The sequence below is a fragment of the Caenorhabditis briggsae genome (genome assembly GCF_000004555.2).
Source record: "Caenorhabditis briggsae complete genome, chrIV, whole genome shotgun sequence".
NCBI lineage: Eukaryota > Metazoa > Nematoda > Chromadorea > Rhabditida > Rhabditidae > Caenorhabditis > Caenorhabditis briggsae.
In genome coordinates this window covers 12,224,512-12,248,362 of record NC_013487.2, presented here as the reverse complement: position 1 = coordinate 12,248,362, position 23,851 = coordinate 12,224,512, and the positions used below count along the sequence as shown (strand labels likewise).

Below are 23,851 nucleotides of genomic sequence, written 5' to 3'. Positions count from 1 at the left end.
CGTCTCTAATCCCTCTCAATATTCTGTGATCCCTAACGTTAGGTTCCCTGCTTGTTGCAACTCCTTCAGCCGGCTGCGTCTCGTTCCCTCGGAAAAAATTTCCACCGGCTTTTTTGTTCTTCATATTTCCACTTCATATTATTTTTCTTTATAAAATTATCTATTCAAATTTCATAGAGTATTTTTTTGAAAATTGAAGATTCACACCCATTTTCATCTGATTCCTTGGCGGCTCTTTTAAGAAAAGAATCTGGAGAAGAAAAAAAAATTAAAACATAAAAATGCATTATTTGCCTTGTCTGCAGATAAATCTTGTCTTAAACTTCCTCCTTCCTTGATCTTTAATTCTTTATATTTTTCTTATTTCTTCCGTTTTTTTTAATTTAAAAAACTATAACTTTCAGAAGAATGGGGGTGTACATCACTATATTTCTCTACGCTCTAACCACATCAGTATTCTTCCCGGTATTTCAATCACTGGTATTTTACAAAGTAGGTTTTGTTTTAAATTTCCGGGATTTCAAGTGATAATGGGTTTCGTTTTTAATTTTGAAAAAAAAAGAACTACAGTAAAACCCGTAATAGAAGTCCTCCTCTGATTTTAAGCCTATATATCTCGGTTCCTGTGAGAGATATCAAAAAGTAATCAACTGATAAAATATTTATCTGATTATAATAAAAAAGTTTTTAGTTGACAACTTTTTCATATCTTTGACATGAACTGAGGGAAATTGGCTCAAAGTTGGGGGTCCTTCTATTACAGGTAGATTACTGTAGATCATAAAATCTGGATTTCAAAATTTCAGAATTCCATTTTACATTATTTCCAGGCCTGTATCACCCTATCCAACTCCACAGACGCCGAAGTGACGTGTCAGTCTCGCGAGGCAGCTGCACGCGACGAGTCCGTCCATTCTTTGGCCAATTTGATTCTTTTGACTTCGTGAGTTTTCCCGTCGTCATGACGATAAGAAGAGAATGGGAAAACGTAGCCGTTGGCTTTCTTTTCGGAGAAAGCCTAAAAAACTTTGTTTTTGGTTTCGATAATAGGGAAATGTCAAACAGGGATATTATGCTGCCTAGTTTAGATTACAAAATGATGTAATCGGGAAAATAGAGAAGACCAAAACAAACTCACAAACTTGTCAGAATGTTTACATGTTTTGTTTTCGGGGGGAAATGAGAAAACATGGGAATTCAAAAACAGAACAACGTTGAGCCGATTCATCAAGGTTCCTATAAGATATATCAAAAATGTGTCAATTGATAAAATATTGTTGATACTATGATAAACAGTTTATCAATTGAACACTTTTTTATATCTTTCGCAGGAACTGAGATAATAGAGCTCAAAATTGGTAGATAGGGCTGGGCTTCTATTAGAGGGAATACGGTAAATATGGAGAAAGCTTGAAATTGCTAACACTTGAGATACTGTACTAAAACATAGCCTTCTACAAAAAACTTTTCAAAGCATTTTTTCCTATTAAGCTTATCTAAAAAATTGAAAATAAGCGAAAATGCTTAAATAGCGGACCTCAACATTTTTAGCATAAATGATCTAATAGAATAGAAGCTAACCCTAGACATGAACTTTGAGCTCAATTATCTCGATTCCTGCAAAAAATATCTAAAATGTATCAACTGATAAATTTTTAATGATTTTATGATAAACATTTAGCTAGTTGACCACTATTTGATATCTGTCATAGGAACCGAGATAATCGAGCCCGAAGTCGACGTAGAGGATAGGCTCACATTTGAGCATTCACGGTATTTTCCGCTGAAAAGGGCAAAATTTCACAAAAGATGAAAACCTTTCAAAACTCAAATTTTCAGAAGCACTGGACTCTGCATTACTGCATTCTTCACAAGTCGATGGATTGGCCATTTGAGTGATGTGAAATCAAGAAAACTCGCTTTCTTGATTCCCTTCGCTGGACTCTTCTTCTCAGACTTCACAATTTTGGTTCAAGTTCTTTGGCCAAGGGCGTCCCCTTATTACTTCATAGTTTCTGAAGTTATATATGGAATCTTTGGTGGTTACATGTCTATCACTTCTGGAGCATTCGCAATTATCAGTACAATGTATACGGATCCAAAAGAGAGAGCCAAAGCGATCGCAAGATTGGAAGGAACGATTTCTTTGGGGTGTAAGTTGGACTTTTCGTAACACCTGAAAAAGAAGAGCCCCAAACTGTTAAGTTTGAGCTCAAATATCTCGGTTCCTATAAAATATATCAAAAATTTGACAACTGTTAAATTACTTATCAGATTATGATAAACATTTTATCAATTGATAACTTTTTAATATCTTTTACAGGAACAAAGATAAAATGTCTCAAAGTTTAAAGTTAGGGATATTAGAGTGTTTACGGTATTTCACCCCTGCTTAGTTAATAGCACAGTTTCTGATCCTTAATGTTTTAGCTATGATCGGATTTCTTATCAGTTCACGTTTGGAGTCTGCTGGATATATTGGAATGGCCTGCTTCTTTGTCGTTGCTCATTTTATCGCTTTCATGTCTGCCCTGTTCATGAAAGAGGTGCAATATCATGAGCCAGAACCACTGCTACGCAATTCTCAGAAAACTAAACCACTCGCGATTTGTGTAAGTCAAAAATAAATATTTTTCAAAAATAAAAAATTTCAGACCGGTTCCAAACTGTTCGAAAACAAGTCTCCAGCTACGAAATGCAATCTTCGAATTCTGTATTTCTCGTTTGCCATCTCCTACTTCGCCTTCATCGGATCCACGCGTATCCTGTTCTTCTACCTCAAACACAAATTCCTGTGGGGCTCTGAAAAATACGGTTATCTGAAAGCCATCAACCAAGGAATGACTACAGTCATGGCGATGCTAGTGTTCCCAGCACTCAAAAATTGGGGAATCACTGATGTTCGATTAGCGATTTTTGGTTTGGCAACGAGAAGTATTGGACGAGCGTGGTATGCGATTGCATGGGCGGATTATGCGGTTTATGGAGTGGTTTGCTTTGAAATGTTCTCCAAATTCCCGGCGACCGCACTTCGAAGTTTGATTTCAAGCAATGTGGGAGAGCACGAGAGAGGTAGGGACTGATGAAAAGGGGTATACCTTTAGACATACGTAGCTTGGAAGGATGAAAATTAGTAGATATACAATTTTACGTTTGATTCAAAGCTACTGAAATTTTCAAAGCAATTCCTCAAGTCTAGGTATTGTTATGATTGTCCAAAGATTTGCATGAGATGAAGCAACTTTGACAAGCGATCACCTAGCTGAACGTTGATCAAATCATTTGAAACTTGGAGAATTTACTAATGAACTAATAAGATTATTGCACTCTAAACTTGAGCCCAGTACAACGCTTTTCTCGAATTTTAGGCTAATATGCACTTGAGTCCGGACAATTATACGCCAATCTGTATAGATCATCTCTTCAAGTCATCTACCAAGCTTCCATTCAGCGTTTAACTGTGCTAGGAACGATATTCAAAACTTTCAAAATCTATCAAAAAATTTCAGGAGCCGCCTTCTCCCTGGTTGCCGTGATTGAAGCCATGTGCAATCTGACGTCTTCATGGGTCTTCCACATCGCCTTCCCGATTTCTCTCCGCTTCTTCCCCGAACTCTCATTTGTCATTATGCCTGTCATTATTGTTCCAGCAATTGTTCTAATGATGTTAGAGAACCCATCGTTGACAATTCAAAAATTTCCTTTTCCAGAATCAATATCCGAACCCTCGAATCTCCCGAAACACATCCAGAAGATCTCGCAGAGCCACCAAATGATGAAGATGAAATCGACGTCGAGAAAACGGCAGTGCTCCATCACATTCCTACTGAAACGGACACACTTACGGATTCGAGTTCTAAAACAACGTGATTCACTCTTTTCGTATCAAAAATATTGTTTTCTGTGATGAATCCCCAAATCAAAAAATTTGATACCATTCCTTAAATACTTTTCACACCGGTACCCCCATTCCCCCATCCATGCATATTCCTGTTTCATATTGTGTTTGTGTATTGTGATTGAACATTTTATTTATTAAAATAATAAATTATGAAGCCTTTTTTATAGTGTGAGGAATCTTCTAAAAATTCAATTACCGTAAGCACTTTAATGACCACATTTTTAAAATTTAAACCTATATATCTCGGTTCCTATAAAGGTTATGAAAAAATTGTCAACTGATAATTTGTTTATCATAATATCAAAATAATTTTATTAGTTGACAAAATTTTGATACCTCTCATAGGAACCGAGATAATTAAACTTCAACTTGATAGTATGAGTGGCTCTTCTGTTACAGGTTTTACTGTATTACAATCCAACATCGACTTCAAAACTTGAGCCATTTTTTTCAATTTTTCGTATTACGGTACCTACATTTTTTTTTGAAAAAAAAAACTATTTTTTTAAGTTTTTGAAATTTTCCGGAATTCCTTTTTTTTAAGCTACGGTGTTTGACATTTTCAAACAAAGAAAACGCTTTTGAATCATCGAAAATGTGCTAAATCTTAAAAAACACCCAAAAATAGTGATTTTCGAAAAAGTGTTCCAGATGGCTCAGTGGGTTTTGGCGCCAAAAACTACGGTTCACAAAACCAAAGTTCGATTTCTTCTGGAACCAAAACTTTTGTATTTTTTTCTGAACCTAGAAAATTTAAGTTTTTAAAAACTTGAAGCTTATGCAGAAACTTAAAGATTCTACCGTAAATGCTCTGATAGCAGCCCATCACATGAACTTTGAGCTCGATTATCTCAGTTCCTATGAGAGATATCAAAAAGTTGTCAACTAATAAAATATGTCTGATATTATAATAAACATTTTATCAGTTTACTAGTTTTCGATATATTTGGTGGGAACCGAGATATATGCGCTCAAAGCTGGAGGTGTTGAATGTGCGAAGGCTGAAGGTGTTGAATGTCCTTTCGGAAGTGGCACAGTGGTCTTTTTGGCTTCGAGTTTTATACCTCATTTGTTTCTGAAAATTCACAAAGAAGACGTCAACCTCAAAGGCAATTTTTCAGAGTTCCAGATTTTCCAGGTTTCCAGAATTTTCAGATCAAATGGAGAAGCCGTCTCCCAAGCTTCCATTCAACGTTTAACTATGCTTCTTATGAAATCTTCTCGTCACAGAAAATTCCTTTCTTATCGTTAAATATCCAGTTCATATGTATTCATTACCAATAAAATTTCTCTTTTCTATATCACCACAGACAACACACCAGTTCTTTTGAACTGCCGAAAAAAAACAAAAAGAGGCCACCGCCACCAAGCCGCCCCCATATCAATCGGTGTTAATTTGATTAATGTAATCTGATAGCGAAAAATGGAGAAGGTCAATCTTCTCTCCTTCAACTTCTCTAACAAGCGTTTAAATGAGGAAGAAAATGAAATACAAAAAATAGTGTTTTTCTCGAGAAACCGCTCCTCATTTTTCTTTTCATTTTTTAGGTCTCTGTGAATAAAATGCTTATCGTAGTCGTAAATCAAAATGACAGAGAGACCAAAACAGGAACTTATCTGATTTTTGTATATAGTCTCGAGACGACGAGGGAAATTTTAGTCGTTTTTGACGGTTTCCCGCATTTTTTTCTTTGTTAATGAAAAAATGTATTATTTGGGGTTACTGTAGTTTAAGCATGTGTTAGCATATGTGCATTTGAGCTCAGTTATCTCGATTCCCGTGAAAGATATCAAATACTGGTCAACTGATAAAACATTGATGATAATCTGATAAGTATTTATCAATTAACAATTTTTCATATCTTCTGATGGGGCCGATTTAATTGAGCTCAAAGTGAACGTATAGAGTTTGCTTCTGTCAGGGCAGAATCAACACTTTTTTGTGGAAAATTGGGTTCAAATTTTGTTTTAATGTCCTGAATAATTTTTTTCATCTGGAATTAAATAACACATTTAAGAGAATAAAATTCTGTATTTTTGTAGTTTCTCTCTAGAAATAAAAATGTGGAACTTTTCCTATTCGGAATCTTCTAAAAGAAGCTCATCTTATATGTGCACTTTGAGCTCAATAATCTCGGTTCCCATGAGAGATATCGAAAAACTGTCAACGGATAAAATGTTTTTGATATTGTGATAAGTAAGTTATCAGTTTAAAATGTTCTGATATCTCTCATAAGAACCGAGATAAATAAGCTCCAATTTAAAAAGGCTTCTATTAGAGCAAAGTTGGTTCTTTTAAAACTACATTTTTTTAGTGTGGCTCAATCTTTTTGCATATTCATTTTTATCTGGAATTTGTTTTTTATTAAAAAAAAATATATATAATTTGATCCATATAGCTGCTCTCTAAATATTAGATGTTTAAAAGAAACATTTTTTTTCGATTTTCTATTTTTTTTCGATTTTTTCAAATATATTGTTAAGACATTGACTTGTAAGCCATTTCAGGTCATTATATTATTTTTATCAGAATCTGACAATTCTTAAATTTCTTTAAATGACTATTTTGAAAAATCTGTGCCACTCTCCCAGTTCCTAAATCTCTAAAAAGAAAAACTGAACTTCCGCGAAACCTGTGATAAAATGGCTCAATTATCTAGGTTTCTTTAAAAGATATCAGAATATTGTCAACTGATAAAATTTTCATCATAATATCATCTATATTTTATCAGTTGACAACTTTTTGATATCCAGCACAGGAATCGAGGTATAGAGGCTCAAAGTTGGAGTTTACGGTGGGCATCTATCATAGGAAATACTGTGAAAGCACAGTTTTTAAATATAAACTCCCAGAATAATTTAACCATTTCTAGCATATTTTCAGACATCTAAAAATATTTTTTTAAGTTTCAAAACAAAAATTCCTTTTTTCTGAACTCCAAAAACTAATATGTTTCTCCCCCTCTTGTACTCCAATTTGCATTCTTATCAGTGTAAAAATTTCTAGCCTCTTTGCTTTCCTCCTTTTTCTAAAACCGTGTATTGTTTCCTTTTGTCTTTTTTTCTCATGTTTCTGAATCGATTACACAACACAATTTTTATCACTTTTCTTTTAACGGAAAAAAACCAAAACCAAAACCAAAAACATCTCTTCTTTTCTTACTTTATATGTTTTTTATTCCTCTCACACTGACATTCTTTTTTTAAAAAGTATACCATATATGATATATTCATATCATGTAGATCGTATCATATATCACTAAAAAAGCTACTTCTCGCCCACTCACTCTTTCAATTTCCAAAACCAAAAATCAGCCAAAAAAAAAACAAAAGGGGGTGGTGACGTGGCACATTTTTCAATCATATGGACAGGAAAAAGCCGAAACATCATGTATACATCATGTTTCTGTACAGTTGTTCTTTTTTTGCTTGTCTCTCAAATTTCATTTCTTTTCCCCTCCGAAACTATATTATTTCTTCTAAACCTACCCAGTTCCTAGGATCCTAATAGAAGTCTAGAAAAACTGTCAGTTTTGAGTTCAATTATCTCGGTTCCTATGAGAGGTATCAAACATTTGTCAATCGATGAAATCTTAATGATCTTATGATAAGCAGTTTATCAGTTGACAGATTTGTGATATCTTTCATAGAAACCGAGATGATGGAGCTCAAAACTGACATTATGAACGTCCGTCTATTAGAGGTTCTAGGATACTAGGATCCTAATTATCTCGGTTCTTACAAAAGATATCTAAAACGTTTCAACTGATAAAATGTTCATCAAAATATCAGCAACATTTTCCAGTTGACTGATTTTTGATATCTCACATAGGAACCGAGATAATCGAACTCAAAGCTCACGTATAGGTTAAGCTTCTATTAGAGCGTTTTCGGTGATTATCTAGATTTCCAGAAGAGTTATCGAAATACAACCAAAAAATATTTTCTCTCAAATTCTTCTAGAATTTTTAAAATGAAAAATACAGTAACCCGCTGAAAATGTTGTCTAATTTTGGTTACCGTAAACACTCTAATGAAATGCCCCCAACTTTGGACCCACATATCTCAATTCCGGAAAGAGATATTAAAAAGTCGTCAACTGACAAAATGTTTATCATAACATCCCAAATATTTTCACGGTGAACCACTTTTTGGCATCTTTCACAGGAAACGAGATAAATTGGTTTAAAGTGAAATGAGGGAGAGTCATTCTATCAGATTGTTTACGGTAGTTTAGGTGAGAGAAAATAATGTTGTCAAATTTAACCAATAACTCTGAAAATTTCAAAATATACAGAACAAACATAGCGCTTCATTTTTGTACTAGTTGATAATTGTTTCGAAGTATTGGCAACTACAAAAATGGATCTCTATTTTATATTCAGGAATTAGGAAGCTCCCAGACTGTCAACTTTGATCTCAATTATCTCGGTTCCTATGATATCGAAAAAATGCCAACTGATAAAATATTGGTGATATTCTGATGAACAGTTTATCAGTTGGCACATTTTTGATATCTTTCATTGGAACCGAGATATATGAGCTGAAAGTTGACAGCTGGTGTGGACTTCTATTAGAACAAATACGGTAGATTGCCGTTTATTGTTTTGGAAACTACAAGAATGGATCTATATTTCTTATATTCAGAAATTCAAAAATTAACACCTAAAATTGAGTGTTTCTAATCGAATTTTCTTTTTACTTCTTCTTCTTCTTCTCCAGGTTTTACCCCACAATTGTCACAATTGAATTCTTGCCACCTTCTATTGTTGCGCTTTTTGTGTCAGCCCCACACAATAATTTTCTTTGAACACCCCAAAAAATTCTGTTTTCAGGTACATTTTTATAAGATGTCATTGGACGCGGTGAGATTCTTTCGTTTTCAAATGTTTCCCTCAATTTTCAGCCATTTTCAGACTCTCTATAATATCAATGAGACGTTGCAACAAGTCGCGAGCCTGTTGAAAGCCGTAGAAGTCGCCGTTTTCATTCTAGCGATCACACTTGGTATTGCGCTTGTTGGTAAGAAATAAGGCGACCAAATTTTCGCGTTTGCGCGTCAATACGCCAGAGTGTTTGCGTACATTTGTGGCTCAAAAATTCGAAAATTGCGTCGTAAAATAAAATGCTTCGTACACAAACACTCTCTGTGATATTGGTGCTCAAGAAGATTAAAAAACGAAGTTTCTAGGTTGTACCGCGGGATTCTTCTATGGAAAGTACAACCAACGCAATCAGTACAAAGAGTTGAGCACTGAAAATAATAGTCCGAATACTACGATCACAAGAATTCAGTCGCCGATGAAGAGTCAGAGAGTATAAGCAGGGAAACAAGGACGGGGAATTTTTTGCGACAACATGTGCCTTTAAAACAATTCTGATGGGTTTTTTTTGTTGATTTTGATACGTTTTTCATAAAACTGTGATGTTTATATTCTACTTTGAATGAAAACACGAATAAATATATTTGAAAAGTAAAATGGGAGTCGGGGGGACAAATGGAAAAAACAAAAAGGAGATGCTGAATAGGAAACACAGACCGTTGGGGAAGAAAAAAATGAAGTCAAACTCTAGAAAAAAATTAGCGCATCTGAATGACACCGGCGTCACGGAGCTTCATGAGCTTCTGGAAGATTTCTGGATTCTTCAAATGCTCTCGCACTGCTCCTGGATCGTTGCTCATTTGTTCCAAAATCATACGCATGCCTGGATCGCGGAGAATCTCTTGCACTTCTGGATCGGCCATCGAGCGCTCCTTGGCCTTCTCTGGATCCTCGTCGTTGCTGCGCAAGCATGTGCGGACTCCTTCGCGAGCCTCCTCGTTGCTCGGATCGACTGCAAGAGCATCTTCGTAGGCACGCTGAGCTTTCGACCATTCACGCATAGCCACGAGGCAGGCTCCTTTGCGGATGTATCCTTTGACTGAAAACGAGGAATAAGTTGGGACCTTTTCAGATATTTTTTAAAAACTTACTGAATTTCGGATCCTTCTTAATGCAAGTATCACAATCCTCTAAAGCGCGCTGGAATTCCATCAGCTTGGTGAGACAAGCAGCACGATTCGAGTAGAGCACAGCGTTCTCCGGATCACGCTTCACAGCTTCATTGTAGTGCTTCATAGCGCTTGGATAGTCACCTTTCTGGAAAATGTCTCGTTTTGGAAAGTTCTAGATTCAGAATATTTAAGCTATTCACTTTGAAGAAGTCATTTCCTTGGTTCTTCTCCTCCTGAGCGAGCTGTGGGTTGATGTAGGCAAGACGCTCGGCTTCTTTCAGCGCCTTCTCCATCTCCTTTACCTTCTTAACGAGCTCTGGGTCTCTGAACTCGGAGAGTGACCTTTGGAACCATTGGAGAGCAGTTTTTAGTTCTCCTTGCTTCTGGAATGCGTTACCGGCGCGAGACATTGCTCTAAAGAAAGAAAATTAAAGCTTGTTTGAAATTAAATTACTAGCTAACTTAGCAATCAATTTGTAATCTGCGCGAGTTTCGCGTCCGATTTCGATGGCTTTCTCGCAGAATTGCACACATTCGGCGTACTTTTTCTCCTCGAAAAACACGGCTGAAACAAAAAAAAACTTCAGCGAAAAAGGAAATTTCTACCATACCAGCTTTGTTATTGTAGAAGGTGATATTCGTTGAATCCAGCTCGATGGCTTTGTCGTAGTGCAAATGAGCAGTTTCGAAATCCTTCTGCTTGTAGGCAGCGTTTCCGAGATCCTTCTCAGCGATCGCCTGAAAATTCTTTAGAAAATTAAGCAAAAATCAATAAAAAACTCACAGCGTCCGACATTTTTTCGCAGATCCTGTTCGAATCTCAAGAAGATTCTACGAGGGGAATGGAAAATGAAACAAAAATTAGCGGCGGAATTTCGAGTCTACAACTGCGCTCCAATCTAGAATTTTCTAGAAATCGAAAGAAACAGTGTGGTGATGGGTGGAGACGCAGACAGAAAAAGCGGGGGAGTTTAAAATTTATTTTCATATGATTCACATCTGTATTCTTCTGACATAAGATTTATGAATAAATGAAGATCATCAACAGCTTTTGATTTGAAACTATTTTTATTTGATTTATAAACATATAAGGTTACTGAAAATCACCAGAAGACATTGAAAATATAAGGAGTTTTAGCGCATTAATGAAGATATTTGAAATTTTGTCTCTGAAAATACAAGATTTTTAGTGCAAAAACATTATTCTGGTACAAGAAATCAGAGCTATGGAAGAGAAACGCATGTGGGCGTGGACGAAGGTCCCACAACGACAACTACCATAACCTAAAATGTTTTTTTTCGTTTTCTTAGTTTTCACTGCTTTTCTTCAAATTTTCTGTTTTTTTTTCACCAAGCAGTCAGAAAATTAGAGTTTTTGGCAGCGAGAACGTGACTGAAAACATGAAAAACCAAGAAAATAAATACGAAAAATAAAAATATTTTTAGGTTACGATAGTTTTCGTTGTGAGACCTTCGGTTTTTTGTGTATTATGAAAAAGCTCATGTGATTTGAAGTTCAAATCCGTTTTCGAATTACAAAAATATCAATTTTGAAACGAGTTATTCATATTTTAGTGTGGTGGTCTAGAAATCCAAAACTAGGCCACATTTTTCCAAATTTCAAATGATCATAACTCGGACCAAAATGAAAATTTTCGAAATCGGAAAACTGATTATAAACTCTTGGAATATTTTTGTTCTGCCCAAGACCTAACTTTCTTAAAATTCGGTTTTCTAGGCCAGCCTCTGTCTGAAACCCAAGTCGATATTGTTAGGTGCACAATTTCCTCCAATTTATCCTTTGAATTTCACAAAACTTGTGATTTGGACACTTTGAAAGCTTCATGTTGCAATTTGTGTCTCTCAAGAATGTGGTCCCACCCCATCATCACCACCCCCTCCTCGTTCTACACTATTCCTGAAACGAACGACAAAAGTAGTGTGAGAAGACGCACTCACAACAACAAGAAAAGGTGATTAGAACCTCCTGTCAAACTCATCAATTGTCAATCAGTCAGGCGTGTGAGGAGCAGCTGACAACACATGTCTTTATGGTTTTGACTCAAGTTTGAGAAGTGGGCGGGGCTTAACGGACAAGACATTCTATTTCTAACTTTTTCAAACGCTTCCAACAATGCAAATCCTCCTGTTCTACTCTATTCTAATCCTTCTACCTTCCCTGGTCCTTTCCAAAACCCCTTGCCTACCCTCCTGGCTTCACATTGCTCATCTAGATTCTTGTTTCCTCTCGGCTCCTCAACCTGCAGAGTTCTCTGATGCCGTGGATTACTGTAGCCACATGAACAGCAGTCTAGTTGTCATAAACTCAGAAGAGGAGGCATCGATAGTCAGAGAATTTTTTGCGCGGGAAAATCCGAGCTTTTTTAATTGGATTGGAATGAAATGGGATGAAATCGAGGCCGAGTTTCGATGGATTGATGGCAAGAAGAGGGACTACAGTTACTTTTTGCCGGGTATCTAGAAGAAAAAAATTGGGAATTTCATTCTGAAAATGTTTAGATGAGCCAGGATCATCCGGAGAGTGTATAGCGTGGGTTCTAGATGAGAATCTAGATGGTTGGCAAGCAATTAGTTGCCACTATTCACAGTTTTTCATGTGTCAGAAGCCAGCAGAAGGGTGAGGTCTTTCATTGGTAGAACAACAAATTTCAGATTTCGAAAATTTTAATTTTTGAGCCGTTTTATGATCATTTGAAATTTGGAATAATGTAACCTAGTTTTGGATTTCTAGGCCATCACACTAAAATGTGAATAACTCGTTTCAAAATTAATATTTTTGAAATTCAAAAACAGGTTCGAAATTCAAAACACATGAGCTTTTATCGGAGCTGTGGAAGAGAAACGCCGGCGGCCGAGGCCGAAGGTCCCACAACGAACACTACCGTAACCTAACAACTTTTTATTCGTTGTCTTCTCGTTTTTCGCCGCTTCTCATCGAGTCCTCTGTAATTTTTCCCCGAAAAAATCAGAAATGTAAATGTTTTGATAGTGGAAAATTAATTGAAATCGCATGAAAATTGAGATATTACTCTTGTCCGACGGCGATGAACCTTGTAGCTCCAATTTCATTTAAAGGCGCATAGCCGGTGGAGCGAAAACAGCTACGGTTTTTACAAATGAATTCGTGCGCCTTTGATACAGTACTTGGTAATTAATTCACTTTGACCCATTTTAAGCAGTTTTCTACTTCATAAAGAATATCAGCTCGGGAGAAAATAAACGAAAACACCAAAAAATCTGAGGAACATAGGGAAAAACAAAAAACTTCAAAGTACTGTATCAAAGGCGCATGAGTATTTGCAACAATCGTAACTACTTTCGCTTCGGGACCATCGATGCGCCTTTAATTAAAATTTCAGCCGCAAGGTTCATCAGAACCACCAAATGTGAAATTATCATTACTCGGCTCAAAATGAACATTTTCTAAATCTGAAAACTGATTCTAAATTCTTCAAACATTCTCAGAATCATCACTACCTGGCATCGAGACGAAGAAGGCGTTATCACTAGTCCAAATTATCCGAATTCCTATGATAACCTGGAATACGATACCCATATCATAAGATCCGATCCGGGAACCCGTATCCTGATGTATTTTGAAAATGTGGAGACAGAACAGAATTGCGATGTTATCACTGTATCAGATGACTATGGAATCTCGGGAAGAACACTTTTCAGACTCTCTGGAAACTACCGTAACCACTCGGTGATTAGCAATCGAAATCACTTGATGATCAACTTTAAATCTGATGAAGATGGCCAAGGAAAAGGATTTTTGATGAGATATCGGATACTGTAGGTTGAATTGATCTCCCTTAAATATAATGTCCCCATTTTCAGCCGCCCACTCCCCCTTAAAGTTTTCTCATCGAATTCCTATGGCACTGTTACCTCTAACAACTACCCAACGTCTCCAGATTCCTTCCTCATTCAGTATTATCTTATCCAATGTCCATCTGAATTCCACGTGGCGCTCTCTGTGAAAGCTATGAGTTTGGATAAAAATGATCGCGTCAAGGTGCACAATGGAGCTGATGAAAAAACGAAGAAGCTGAAAATGTGGGTTTTCCAAATCCAGAATCCTAAAAATTTGATTTTTCAGCTTCCGCCAGTTCTCTCCCCAATACTCAGAACCCATCAAATCGACACAAAACTCCATGTTCATATCCTACGACACTGGCGAGCAATTCAACTCTTCGAACCATTGGGCGTTAGAGTATCAATGCGTTCCTGATGGAAATTTGGGAGACGAGATTATCATCTGAAATTGCTCGCATTGAAATTGATAGAATTAAAAAATACAAATAAATAAATTATTTTATTGAAACTTTAGATACTATACGATATGGGGGAATACGGATGCGAGAAAAATGGGAATCAATGGAGGGGAAAAAGAGATCACAACTAGTAAAAAACACAAAGTAGATAGGGGGAATTGAATCGATCAGCGAAATAAAATATCGTTTATAAACCGAAAATAAGTTATAATCATCCAGAAAATCTAAGCCATGGAGTTGGAGCTTCCCGAGGTGGATGCGACGATCTCGTCTCCATCCTCGACGGTGTTGGTTGGCTTGTCCTCCTCATTCGAGATTTTGGCGAAAAGGTTCTTGAAGCGCTTCTTGTCCTTGGCATTCTGATCGCGAATCGTTGTCTTGCACACGAGAATTTGTTGAGCGGCAGCCTGGAAAGATTAGAAACAATACTTAAAGAAGGATTAGTGGTTTTGGAGCGGACTGAAAGATGAATATGGAAAATCGATGAATCAGCTTAATCTAGATGATGTATATTCGATGCCTTAGGCTTTCTAGCTAGTTCAGAGTTGAGAATTCATTATGATTCGGCTGGCTTTTTTCTCACGGTAAGAGTTTTCATAAATATTTCATTCACCTTGTTCTCCGGCTCGACCTCGACGATCTTCTCGAACAGCTTCATTGCGTCACGGACCTCGTTCATGGTCAAAAGAGCGCTAGCCTTTCGGTATAAAGCTTTGACGTTGTCTGGCTTTGTCTCCAGCACCTTATCACACCATTTGATGCATTCCAAATTCTCATTCTGCTTCGAGCACACCAAGCTCAAGTTGAGGTATGCTCCGTTGAGAATGGTCTCTCGCTCCTTCATCTTCTCTGGATCCGTAGACTTCTCGTACTCCAGCACCTCCTCGGCACGCTTGTATTTGTTGTAGGCCAACTTCAAATTGCCTTTTTGCAAATACATCGTTCCACGATCCTTGGCTTGCTTGGCGGCTTCGATTTTCTCCTCTGCACTCATCTCCCAGGTAGCTGGAACCTTCTCGAACTCCTTAAGGAAGATGGTGAACTCGATTGGAGCGTTAGCAGGCATGTTGAATCCTTCTGGTGGAGAGTTTCCGTAGGTGTATTTGTGACCACGGATTTCGATTTTCGACTTCTCGCCAAGCTGGAAACGACGGAGAGCTCTCTCAACTCCTTCTGGAAGTCCTTCTTCAGAACCCTCGCCGATATGGAAAGTGACTTCGCGGTTGTAGATTTCAGTGTCTTGGTATTTTCCAACGCAGTGAGCTGAAAAATCACAATTAAGCTATTTTTAGTTACAATGTTCTTTACTCACCGACAACTTTGCTAGTGTCATTTGGGAACGAGTTCTTAGATCCCTCAACAATAATGGTTCTCAGAATAGTTCCATCGCGGTCTGGAGAGATATCTTCAGCACTCCACTCGAAAAGTTCAACTTCGAAGATCAACGTAGCTCCTCCTGGAATCTTTGGTGGCGATCCAGCATCTCCGTATCCATAATCTGAGCGGATGGTGAACTCGGCGACCTCTCCTTTCTTCATTGTTGCCACTCCAAGATCCCATCCTTTGATCACATTTCCTCGTCCCAAATTGAAAGTGAACTGATCCCCTCTGTCGCGAGAAGAGTCGAATTTAGTTCCATTCTCTAGAGTTCCGACATAGTGAACCTTGACTGTGGTTCCAGTGGTCGGCTTCACGATGCCCTCTCCATTTTTCTTGATAACCTTCAGGACTCCTCCATCTTTCTTTGGGGTGATGTCGATCTTCTCAGCCATGACTAAGGGTAGACGGTTCTGTAAATATTTTGCCTTGTTTGTTAGATAGTTGACAACGGAGCGAAGAAAAAAGAGAAAATTTATTTAACGAAAAGAAAAAAATTTTTTCGGATGACTGAATGGAAGCCTGAGACCTATAATTTTGAAAGAAAAACCAAATTTTCTGAAAAAAAAGTTCTGAAATTCGCGAAACTTTCAAAATGTTTACTGAAATTGTTTCTAAAATTTAAGTTTTTTTGCTCAAAAATGACCTATAAGTCCCTAATTTTCTATTTTCGACTAAAAATACCAAAATTATAGAACATTCGTCTTTCGGACTGACAAAAAGCCTATTATAAGTCCAATTCTAGAAAGTTCCATGCAAGAACCCACGACTCCGAAGCTCTCGAAAATTCTATCCCTTCGTTCGTCAGATCTAATGCTCAGTCCGCAGAGCAGCTCATTCAATTAGTCGTGTTTGCGTACGAAACACATAGAATCGCCGGCGTCGTCGTCGACCGTATCCCGCAAGAATTCAACGGCTTTTCATTGATTTTGTTCGGTTTTTTACGAACCGAAATAAAGATTACACAAGTTTTCAGCTATAAAAATTTCAGTAATTTGCCTCTAACAAACGATATGGGAATCGTCGACGAGTTCGATCATGTGGCGCCACGGTTGAGAGGGAAAAAAGAGGGGTTCGCATAATGACCTAAATTTATCTAGTTCAACTTCTTGCTCGATTTTCAGCACCTTCGCCTACTTCACCGTCCGCGATCGTTGGCCAAAAATTGTGACTAGTCTTGTGGATCAGCTTACACGAAAACGGGATGCTCTTATTGAGAAACACGGAGAGGTACAAGGGTTTTTTGGCAGAAAATTCATATTTCTCTTTTTTTTAGGATGCCAGCGCCGATATTGCAGATATTCTGGAGAAGTTCTCACGTCTTCGGTACGAGATAATGACGGACAAACCGTTGATCAACTTCCCAGAATCTGGTCCGGACGGTAAAATGTGGCATGATTGGATGGAGGAACTCAAAACTGCTGTGATGGTAAGACTGACCTTACCTTCAAAATAATAGTAATTTTCCAGCCAAACGATGTCGAGGAGTTGACCTATTTCAAGGGACCATGGTTGTTTGTAGAGTGTTATCTCTACAGATTCATCTATAGTGCCTTCCTGGCCACCAAGAAGCTGGCTGATATGGACTATTTTGAGGACTCGAAACGGAAGAATTTCCTTGATCAGTAATATAAAAAAGAGTAGGCTTTAAACACAAAAAACCCCAGTTTTCAGCTTGGACCAAGTCGAGGAAGGCGTTGCGTTCCTGATGAAAATCACGGCGAAAGATTCGCCGGCTCATGAGATGTTTGGGATTCATCAAATCATGAAATCCAGTTTGTGGGGGAATCGAGCAGATATGTCGTTGACTGGTGGAGACGATCATACTATGGTAATAATTTGATCGGGAAAATTAGCTGACCGACCGACCGCCGACCAAGCTGGCCAATCGGCCTGAAAATGCGTGCGCCTATTTACCGTCATTCTACAGTATATTTAGCTTTGGGTATCGACGCGAAAGATTTGAATTGAACTGCTGACTCTGCGGGCGAACAGCGCAGAAAAAATATTTTTGAAAACGTTCCGGAACATTTTTGAACTGAATTTTTGAATTTCCGAATTTTCGGATTTCTGAAATTCCGAACTTTTGATTTTTCGAATTTTTGAATTTTCGAATTTCTCAATTTCCGAACTTCTGAATTACTGAATTTCAGAATGTCTGAATTTCCGAGTTTCTGAATTTCAGAATTTTTAAACTCCAGAATTTCCTAATTTCTGAATTTCCGAATTTCTGGATTTCTGAATTTCCGAAAAATCGCCGCTACAGTAATCCGAAAAATCAAAATTGAGAGTTAGAACCGTAGAAAAAGAGCAGGTTTGAAAACAGTAAAATTTAGGCCGGTTTTTTGCTATTCCAGACGCTTTCTTGTAGATTTCCAGTGCGAAATTCAAATTCCTCGCGTCTTTTCACCCAGAACGGATAAATTTTTAACGATTTCAAAAAATCTGTGCATTTAGTCGCCAAATTTGGTGCTTACACAGAATTGAAGTTACAGTAATTCAAACACTACGAATTGAGAGTTAGAGAAGCAAAAAAATGAATTTTTCTGTGGATTTTCATGGGGATTTCGATTTTTATCAAGAAAATTTGTTCAGAAAGCTTTGAAAAAAATAAAAAAAACGTCGGTCGGCGGTCTTCGATGATCGACAAACCTTAATAGAATGTTAATTTCAGAAAATGTCTTCCATCGCTGCTTCTGTGCAACTCAAAGACTACATCCTCATTGACGACGTCAACTGGTTGATGGTCAAAGTGTTGGCACCTCTCCAAGCCAATCCTCAGAAATTGAAAAATCGGCGAATCGATATTGTTTTGGATAACGCCGGTGTCGAGCTGTGCGCCGATTTGATGATGGCTGAATTCTTCCTGGCACGTGGATTCGCTGACAAAGTAGTTTTACATGGAAAAGCCATCCCATGGTTTGTCAGCGATACAACTGAGAATGATTTCAATTGGACCGTGGATTCATTGCATTTGGCTGGGCAACAGAGTGCAAAACTTGGAGAGCAAATTAAGAAACGGGTCGAGAAAATGGAAATAATCTACAAAGCCGGCTTGTTCTGGATCTCACCTCATCCCTACTGTGATATGCAAGAAAAGGCTCCAGAGCTTTATGAGGAGCTGACTACGGTAATAATACCATTCTGTATCTATTAAAAAATAAGATTTTCAGTCATCACTGGTAATTTTCAAAGGAGATCTCAACTATAGAAAACTGGTGGGCGATCGGGATTGGGACCTGAATACATCGTTCAAAAAAGCCGTCCGTGGATTTGATCCATGCCCGATTTTAGCTCTCCGAACTTTAAAGGCCGAGACGATCGCCGGTCTCACCGATGAAGTTCTGAATATTCTGTTGGAGGTAAGAACTGCACGAATTCGGTCAGCGGTCGGTCGACCGGCTAAATTCCATGACTGAATGGAAGTCGATTCGATGAAAGGACAAACACAGATCAAGTTTTTTTTGCAGAAATTTGACGAAGACAACTCATGGATGACATCTGGAGAGTATGCTGTCTGTCAACTCGGCGGCGTACCACCAATTGAAGAATAACTTATTTCACATTGCCTATTCTAAACGTTTTCATATTTTTCTCCACCATCAGAGCTACCTTTTTGCCTGTTATCTTAATTTAAAACCTTCCCCGAGCTAAGAGCTCAGGCATCTCGTTTATATTTCAACCGCGCACGGTATCGCGAACCGGAGACCGCTACGCCGACACGCGACGCGTCCAAATTGGCTCAGGTTCCCGTTCCGCGATGCCGTGTATTGTGACTGTTCCAACCTTTTCTTTACCGTCTCTTTCCTCACCCTAAGGGCTTCTATCTTTTCCTTTCCCTCTCTTATGCATTTTTTTGTGCTTCACATTATTCTCTTCCCGAGCTCTCTGTTTCTTTTTTCATACTGTCTATTGCATCTTGAACCCATCTAGATTAGTTTTTTGCCTCCCTCGCTCCTCCCTGTATACCCAATTTAATATTTATTATTCTTGCAATATAAAAAAAACAATCCCCAAAACAGTTCAGCTATCAAGGAAAATCTGGAAACTGATCCATATTGTCGTGATGGAAATCGGTTGGCGCCAAATCCTCTCGTCCCCATTTGTTGGTGATGTCAGTGATGATTCGATAGTGACAAGTGCTATAAAAACGCTTGGACTACAATTCTAAGGAGCGTCTAAAACTTACTGTCCAATCTCACAAAGTCTGGTGAGGGTCAGAACCAAATCAACTCGCTTCCTATCACTAGTACAATCGTGGCTGATATAGGCAACTGGTTTGTAACCAGCTGAAAAAATCTCATCTCCATTCATCGCGCCAGCCATTGTGAAACTGTATCGTCCAGTGTTGGGTTGGGTCAGGAAGGGTTTCGTAAGAAGTTGACCGGCGGACCTATTGTTGGAATTTAAAAAAAACTGTCACCTACCGTATGCCGGAAAAGTTGGCCCCGCCCACGCAACCCTGCGGCGCGCTTTCTTAAATTTCAGCTTTTTTCTTTGAGAAAAACATTAAAAATGCAATCATGTCGAACAAAAAACTTTCATAGATTTTCGTATATTATCGCTGTCTGGGAAAAAAAGGTTGAGAGCGGAATATCTCGTAAAATTTTTCTTAAAGGCACAAAAGCGGACACTTGAGTATTTTGCGCCTATTTTTATCAATTTTTAGACGATTTTCATCGTTTCAAATTGTCTTTCCTTAATTTACATCGAAAAAAACGATGAAAATCGTGAAAAGTTTAAGAAAATAAGAAAATAACATTTAAAATAAGCTCAAAGTACGGTAGTGTCCGCTCGTGCACCTTTAAGAAAAACTTAGGATTTTGATATCAACTTTGTTTTTCTCAGACAGCGATAATACAAAAAAATGTGAGAAAATTAATAAACGCGCCGCAGAGTTGCAAAATTCTCATGCGGCATTTGCGTCGGCGGAGCGAGCGTTTTTTCTGCACACACTTTAAAGAAACTCACATCGTATCCTTCTCCCACCACTCAATCTTCACATTGTACTTGGTCCGATCGTTGAGTTCGCACAAAAAGGTGATATCGAATTGAAAGTGGTCCCATGATTGGACAGTTGAGAAGAACACTAGAAGAAGAAATACGCAATGTATTCCTCGCATTGTCGTCTGCCTTTTTCCCAGTTTCAGAGAGGTTTCATAGTCTAAGCATTAATCGAATTAAAGAACTTTTATGGGAAAGTCAAATCAAAAAGATTTTAAAAGAAAAATGGATATTATTGTTAAAAAATTTTTTCATAAAAATGATGGGAATCATGAATCATGGAATCGTATGTCTTGATGTTTTCCCTTGAACAATTTCTTGCAAGTATCGCATCAAATCTATTCCTCTTTGTGGTAACGGGAACGGAATCTTCAAAATAAAAATAACATTTCAAACTACCGTAATCCCAAACCTGATTGATCTCAAATTCATGAATTTTCTCAACCAATGGCTCTCCGAATGTGGCACGTCTTCTAGGAGTTTTCACGTCGACGTGTTGTTCAATGAGGAGAGTCTGAAAACAGTAATCGTAAATCTACGGTAGTCTTAAACCTACAATAATCGTAAAACTACAGTAATCTTGAACACACTGCACCCCTCAAATCTACAGTTATCTGAAATATACATAAATCCTTAAATCTACAGTAATCCTGTAATCTCTAATAATTTTGGATCTACAGTAATCCTTAAATCAACAGTAATCTTAAATCAACAGTAATCTTAAATCTACAGTAATCTTAAATCTACAGTAACCTAATACCTTTTCACGTTTCCCATTCTTCAGCAACTCGTTACGATACTCCAAATGGACCTTGACATGTGGTTTTTCGGTGACCGAGATCTCAAACGAAGCAGATGTCGTTGTTGAAGGATCCATGGATTCGAATCGGGTGTATCCTAGAATATCTGGAGTCGTCAGGTTGGCAGAAGACGTGAACGATGAGATGAGAGGATGGCGAACACGGACGGTCCATTTTGCATCGACAACTGTTTCGAGTTTGCTGAAATTTTGGTATTCCAAATGGTTTTTTTTTGTGCATACCCAGTGCGAAACTCAATCTCGCGTCTTTTTACCCCAGAGTCAAACATCTGTGCATTTAGCCGTCAAATTTGGTGCTTGTACAGAGTTTCGGCGCTACAGTTTGGGTAGAGTTTAATGGGGATTTTAGACAGAAAATAACGAGAACTCACTCTATAAACTGTTTGAACGTCATTTGAGTCTTCATCGACATTCGGAACAACGACCGATACTTTTTAGATACACTTTTGACTCCTACAATCGCGTTTCCGATGATGTCAATAGAATCAGAAGACGTCAAATGGTGGCAGAAGACGTGCAGATGGGTTGGGCGTTTGTCCACCATTGGAATCAACTTCTCAACCAGTGCAAGTTCGGAGGCTGAAATGATATTCAGGTCAACTATGAGGTTCCGATATTTGAATTTTTGAATTTTCGAAATTTTAACAATCTTGAATATTAGGATTTTCGAATTCAGAGTTTCAGATTTTTTGTATTTTTGAGTTTTTGAATTTTGAATTTTGGATTTTCGGATTTTCTAATTCCTTTGGATTCAGGCGACCGACCGACCGCCGACCGAGCTGTCCAATCCAACATGTCAGAGAGTGTATGCGTACGCAGCACATCATTTTAGGACGCATTTTCTAATTTTGAGCACTTCAATACTGCGTCCGCAAACACTCTCTGGCATTTCGACGTGCAAATTCAAGTATTCGATCGGCGGTCGGCGGTCGGTCGCTGGTTTTCGACCGACCAAAATGGAAACCTTAATTTCGAGCTTTCACAAACCTCTGGTAGTCTTCGCCCACTTCTTGGATCTCTCAAAAACGTCCCAATAGTCCATCTCTTTCAGAATCTCTTCCGACGAATTCAGAATACGATCCAGAAGAATCACAGCGTGATCTGATTCAACGTCTTTTTTGATTCCGGGACGAAGAAGGTATTCATAATCATCCAAAACGAAATCATCATCTTCATCGGGACGTTCAATTGGGCTAAAGAGCAGTGGCGATCCAACAGCACGGATTTTTTCAACTTTGACGTCTTCGGCTTCATTCGGAGCATCCGGTGGGGATACATACTTTGTGGTTATGAGTTCCAGAGCTTCTAGTTCCGAGAGGGGGCTCGAATCGTCTTCTGTCTCCTTCATAGTTGTTTCTTCTAGTTATTTTTGGTGATGTAAAAATCGAAGAATTTGGAAAAGTGGAGCATCTAGAGATCCAATTGTAGGCTGAAGAGCCAGCCAGCACATGTCATGTGGCAGACGACATACCTTGAGAGCTTATGGTCACGTAGAAAAGTTCATTTTCAGTAACTACGTGGATCTAGGAAACCGATGGGCCAGCTGACTTTGAGCTATTCCCAGAATGCTCCTACTCCTTCCCCTCCTCGTCCCAATCTCCTTCGGATGGCCAATCGAAACCCCCAAGGATCCATATGATCATTTTCAATTCGACCTAACCTTTATCTGTCGGAACCGGGATCGTGCCGAGTATAACTTGGTGATTGAGTGGTGGGAATGGGATTTGTTAACTTGGAACCCATTAGTTAATTGGGGAGATGAAAAAGTCACAAAAACCAAGTTCGTACGAGCTCGTGCTGGTACGTATAGTTTTTCAATGGACGGTGCGATGGATGGAGACGAACCGTGGTCCCGTGGATACGCCGTTTATGCAGAGATCACTCATGATTGTGAGCAACACGGAAGAACTACCAATCTCGAGCTGAAAATCAATAATCGATGCACTGTTGAGCAGTTAGTTGCATTTTAATGATTTTGAAAATCATTTGTGACGTTTTTTTTCAGAAAGTTATGCCACTACCGTATCATTTATGATATCACTGACAAATCTGGTTCCGAATGGATTAATGCTAACGGACTCCGAGAAGGCCCATATATACCATTTCCAGATTTCAAGCCGGATCTCATCAAATAGTTCTAAACTTATTTTGCTTCTAAATGCTAGTAAATATATTTTTTTCTAATTTTTTTTGAGTTTTTTGTCATTCATAAGAATTCATGAAATCTATGGATTCATGGAGTACAAAGATATATGAATTAATGGAAATATATGGATTCATGGAATTTTGGATTCTTGGAAACTATGAGGTCATAGAAGTTATGGAATTCATTTATGGATACTATGGATTCATGAGAATTATAGATTCGTGAATTCATGGAAACTACAGAGTCATGGAATTATGGATTCATGGAAATCATGGAATTATGTAATTCATAGGAAATATGGATTTATGGA

General features: G+C 38.1%; 9 protein-coding genes across 9 annotated transcripts; 5 read left to right on the top strand and 4 right to left on the bottom strand.

Moving 5' to 3' along the window:
- Nucleotides 1-408: 408 nt before the first annotated feature.
- On the top strand, nt 409-3,870 carry CBG04458 (the record flags this gene model as incomplete). Its single annotated transcript, XM_002634398.2, has 7 exons — nt 409-492; nt 831-943; nt 1,840-2,153; nt 2,431-2,612; nt 2,655-3,072; nt 3,510-3,666; nt 3,711-3,870. 7 exons carry the CDS (start codon nt 409-411, stop codon nt 3,868-3,870), a joined length of 1,428 nt encoding a protein of 475 aa, XP_002634444.2.
- A 4,881-nt stretch (nt 3,871-8,751) lies between these two features.
- Nucleotides 8,752-9,223, top strand: CBG04456 (the record flags this gene model as incomplete). Its single annotated transcript, XM_045236013.1, has 3 exons — nt 8,752-8,766; nt 8,818-8,923; nt 9,093-9,223. 3 exons carry the CDS (start codon nt 8,752-8,754, stop codon nt 9,221-9,223), a joined length of 252 nt encoding a protein of 83 aa, XP_045092681.1.
- Nucleotides 9,224-9,482: 259 nt separating this feature from the next.
- Nucleotides 9,483-10,692, bottom strand: Cbr-sti-1 (the record flags this gene model as incomplete). The annotated part of the gene is made up of 6 exons (XM_002634397.1): nt 9,483-9,823; nt 9,876-10,041; nt 10,097-10,310; nt 10,359-10,461; nt 10,508-10,634; nt 10,681-10,692. The coding sequence occupies 6 exons, from the start codon at nt 10,690-10,692 to the stop codon at nt 9,483-9,485; spliced, it is 963 nt and encodes a 320-aa protein (XP_002634443.1).
- Nucleotides 10,693-12,030: 1,338 nt separating this feature from the next.
- Nucleotides 12,031-14,182, top strand: Cbr-clec-264 (the record flags this gene model as incomplete). Its single annotated transcript, XM_045236012.1, has 5 exons — nt 12,031-12,370; nt 12,417-12,534; nt 13,383-13,712; nt 13,758-13,976; nt 14,020-14,182. The coding sequence occupies 5 exons, from the start codon at nt 12,031-12,033 to the stop codon at nt 14,180-14,182; spliced, it is 1,170 nt and encodes a 389-aa protein (XP_045092680.1).
- A 236-nt stretch (nt 14,183-14,418) lies between these two features.
- Cbr-fkb-6 lies at nt 14,419-15,966 on the bottom strand (the record flags this gene model as incomplete). The annotated part of the gene is made up of 3 exons (XM_002634394.1): nt 14,419-14,601; nt 14,808-15,457; nt 15,507-15,966. 3 exons carry the CDS (start codon nt 15,964-15,966, stop codon nt 14,419-14,421), a joined length of 1,293 nt encoding a protein of 430 aa, XP_002634440.1.
- A 618-nt stretch (nt 15,967-16,584) lies between these two features.
- CBG04453 lies at nt 16,585-19,125 on the top strand (the record flags this gene model as incomplete). The annotated part of the gene is made up of 8 exons (XM_002634393.2): nt 16,585-16,643; nt 16,696-16,801; nt 16,848-17,000; nt 17,042-17,196; nt 17,246-17,402; nt 18,246-18,701; nt 18,745-18,933; nt 19,042-19,125. 8 exons carry the CDS (start codon nt 16,585-16,587, stop codon nt 19,123-19,125), a joined length of 1,359 nt encoding a protein of 452 aa, XP_002634439.2.
- Nucleotides 19,126-19,601: 476 nt separating this feature from the next.
- CBG04452 lies at nt 19,602-19,897 on the bottom strand (the record flags this gene model as incomplete). The annotated part of the gene is made up of 2 exons (XM_002634392.2): nt 19,602-19,713; nt 19,761-19,897. The coding sequence occupies 2 exons, from the start codon at nt 19,895-19,897 to the stop codon at nt 19,602-19,604; spliced, it is 249 nt and encodes an 82-aa protein (XP_002634438.2).
- Nucleotides 19,898-20,851: 954 nt separating this feature from the next.
- On the bottom strand, nt 20,852-22,743 carry CBG04451 (the record flags this gene model as incomplete). The annotated part of the gene is made up of 5 exons (XM_002634391.1): nt 20,852-20,944; nt 20,988-21,089; nt 21,336-21,576; nt 21,767-21,974; nt 22,383-22,743. The coding sequence occupies 5 exons, from the start codon at nt 22,741-22,743 to the stop codon at nt 20,852-20,854; spliced, it is 1,005 nt and encodes a 334-aa protein (XP_002634437.1).
- A 217-nt stretch (nt 22,744-22,960) lies between these two features.
- CBG04450 lies at nt 22,961-23,530 on the top strand (the record flags this gene model as incomplete). Its single annotated transcript, XM_002634390.1, has 2 exons — nt 22,961-23,349; nt 23,401-23,530. The coding sequence occupies 2 exons, from the start codon at nt 22,961-22,963 to the stop codon at nt 23,528-23,530; spliced, it is 519 nt and encodes a 172-aa protein (XP_002634436.1).
- Nucleotides 23,531-23,851: the final 321 nt, after the last annotated feature.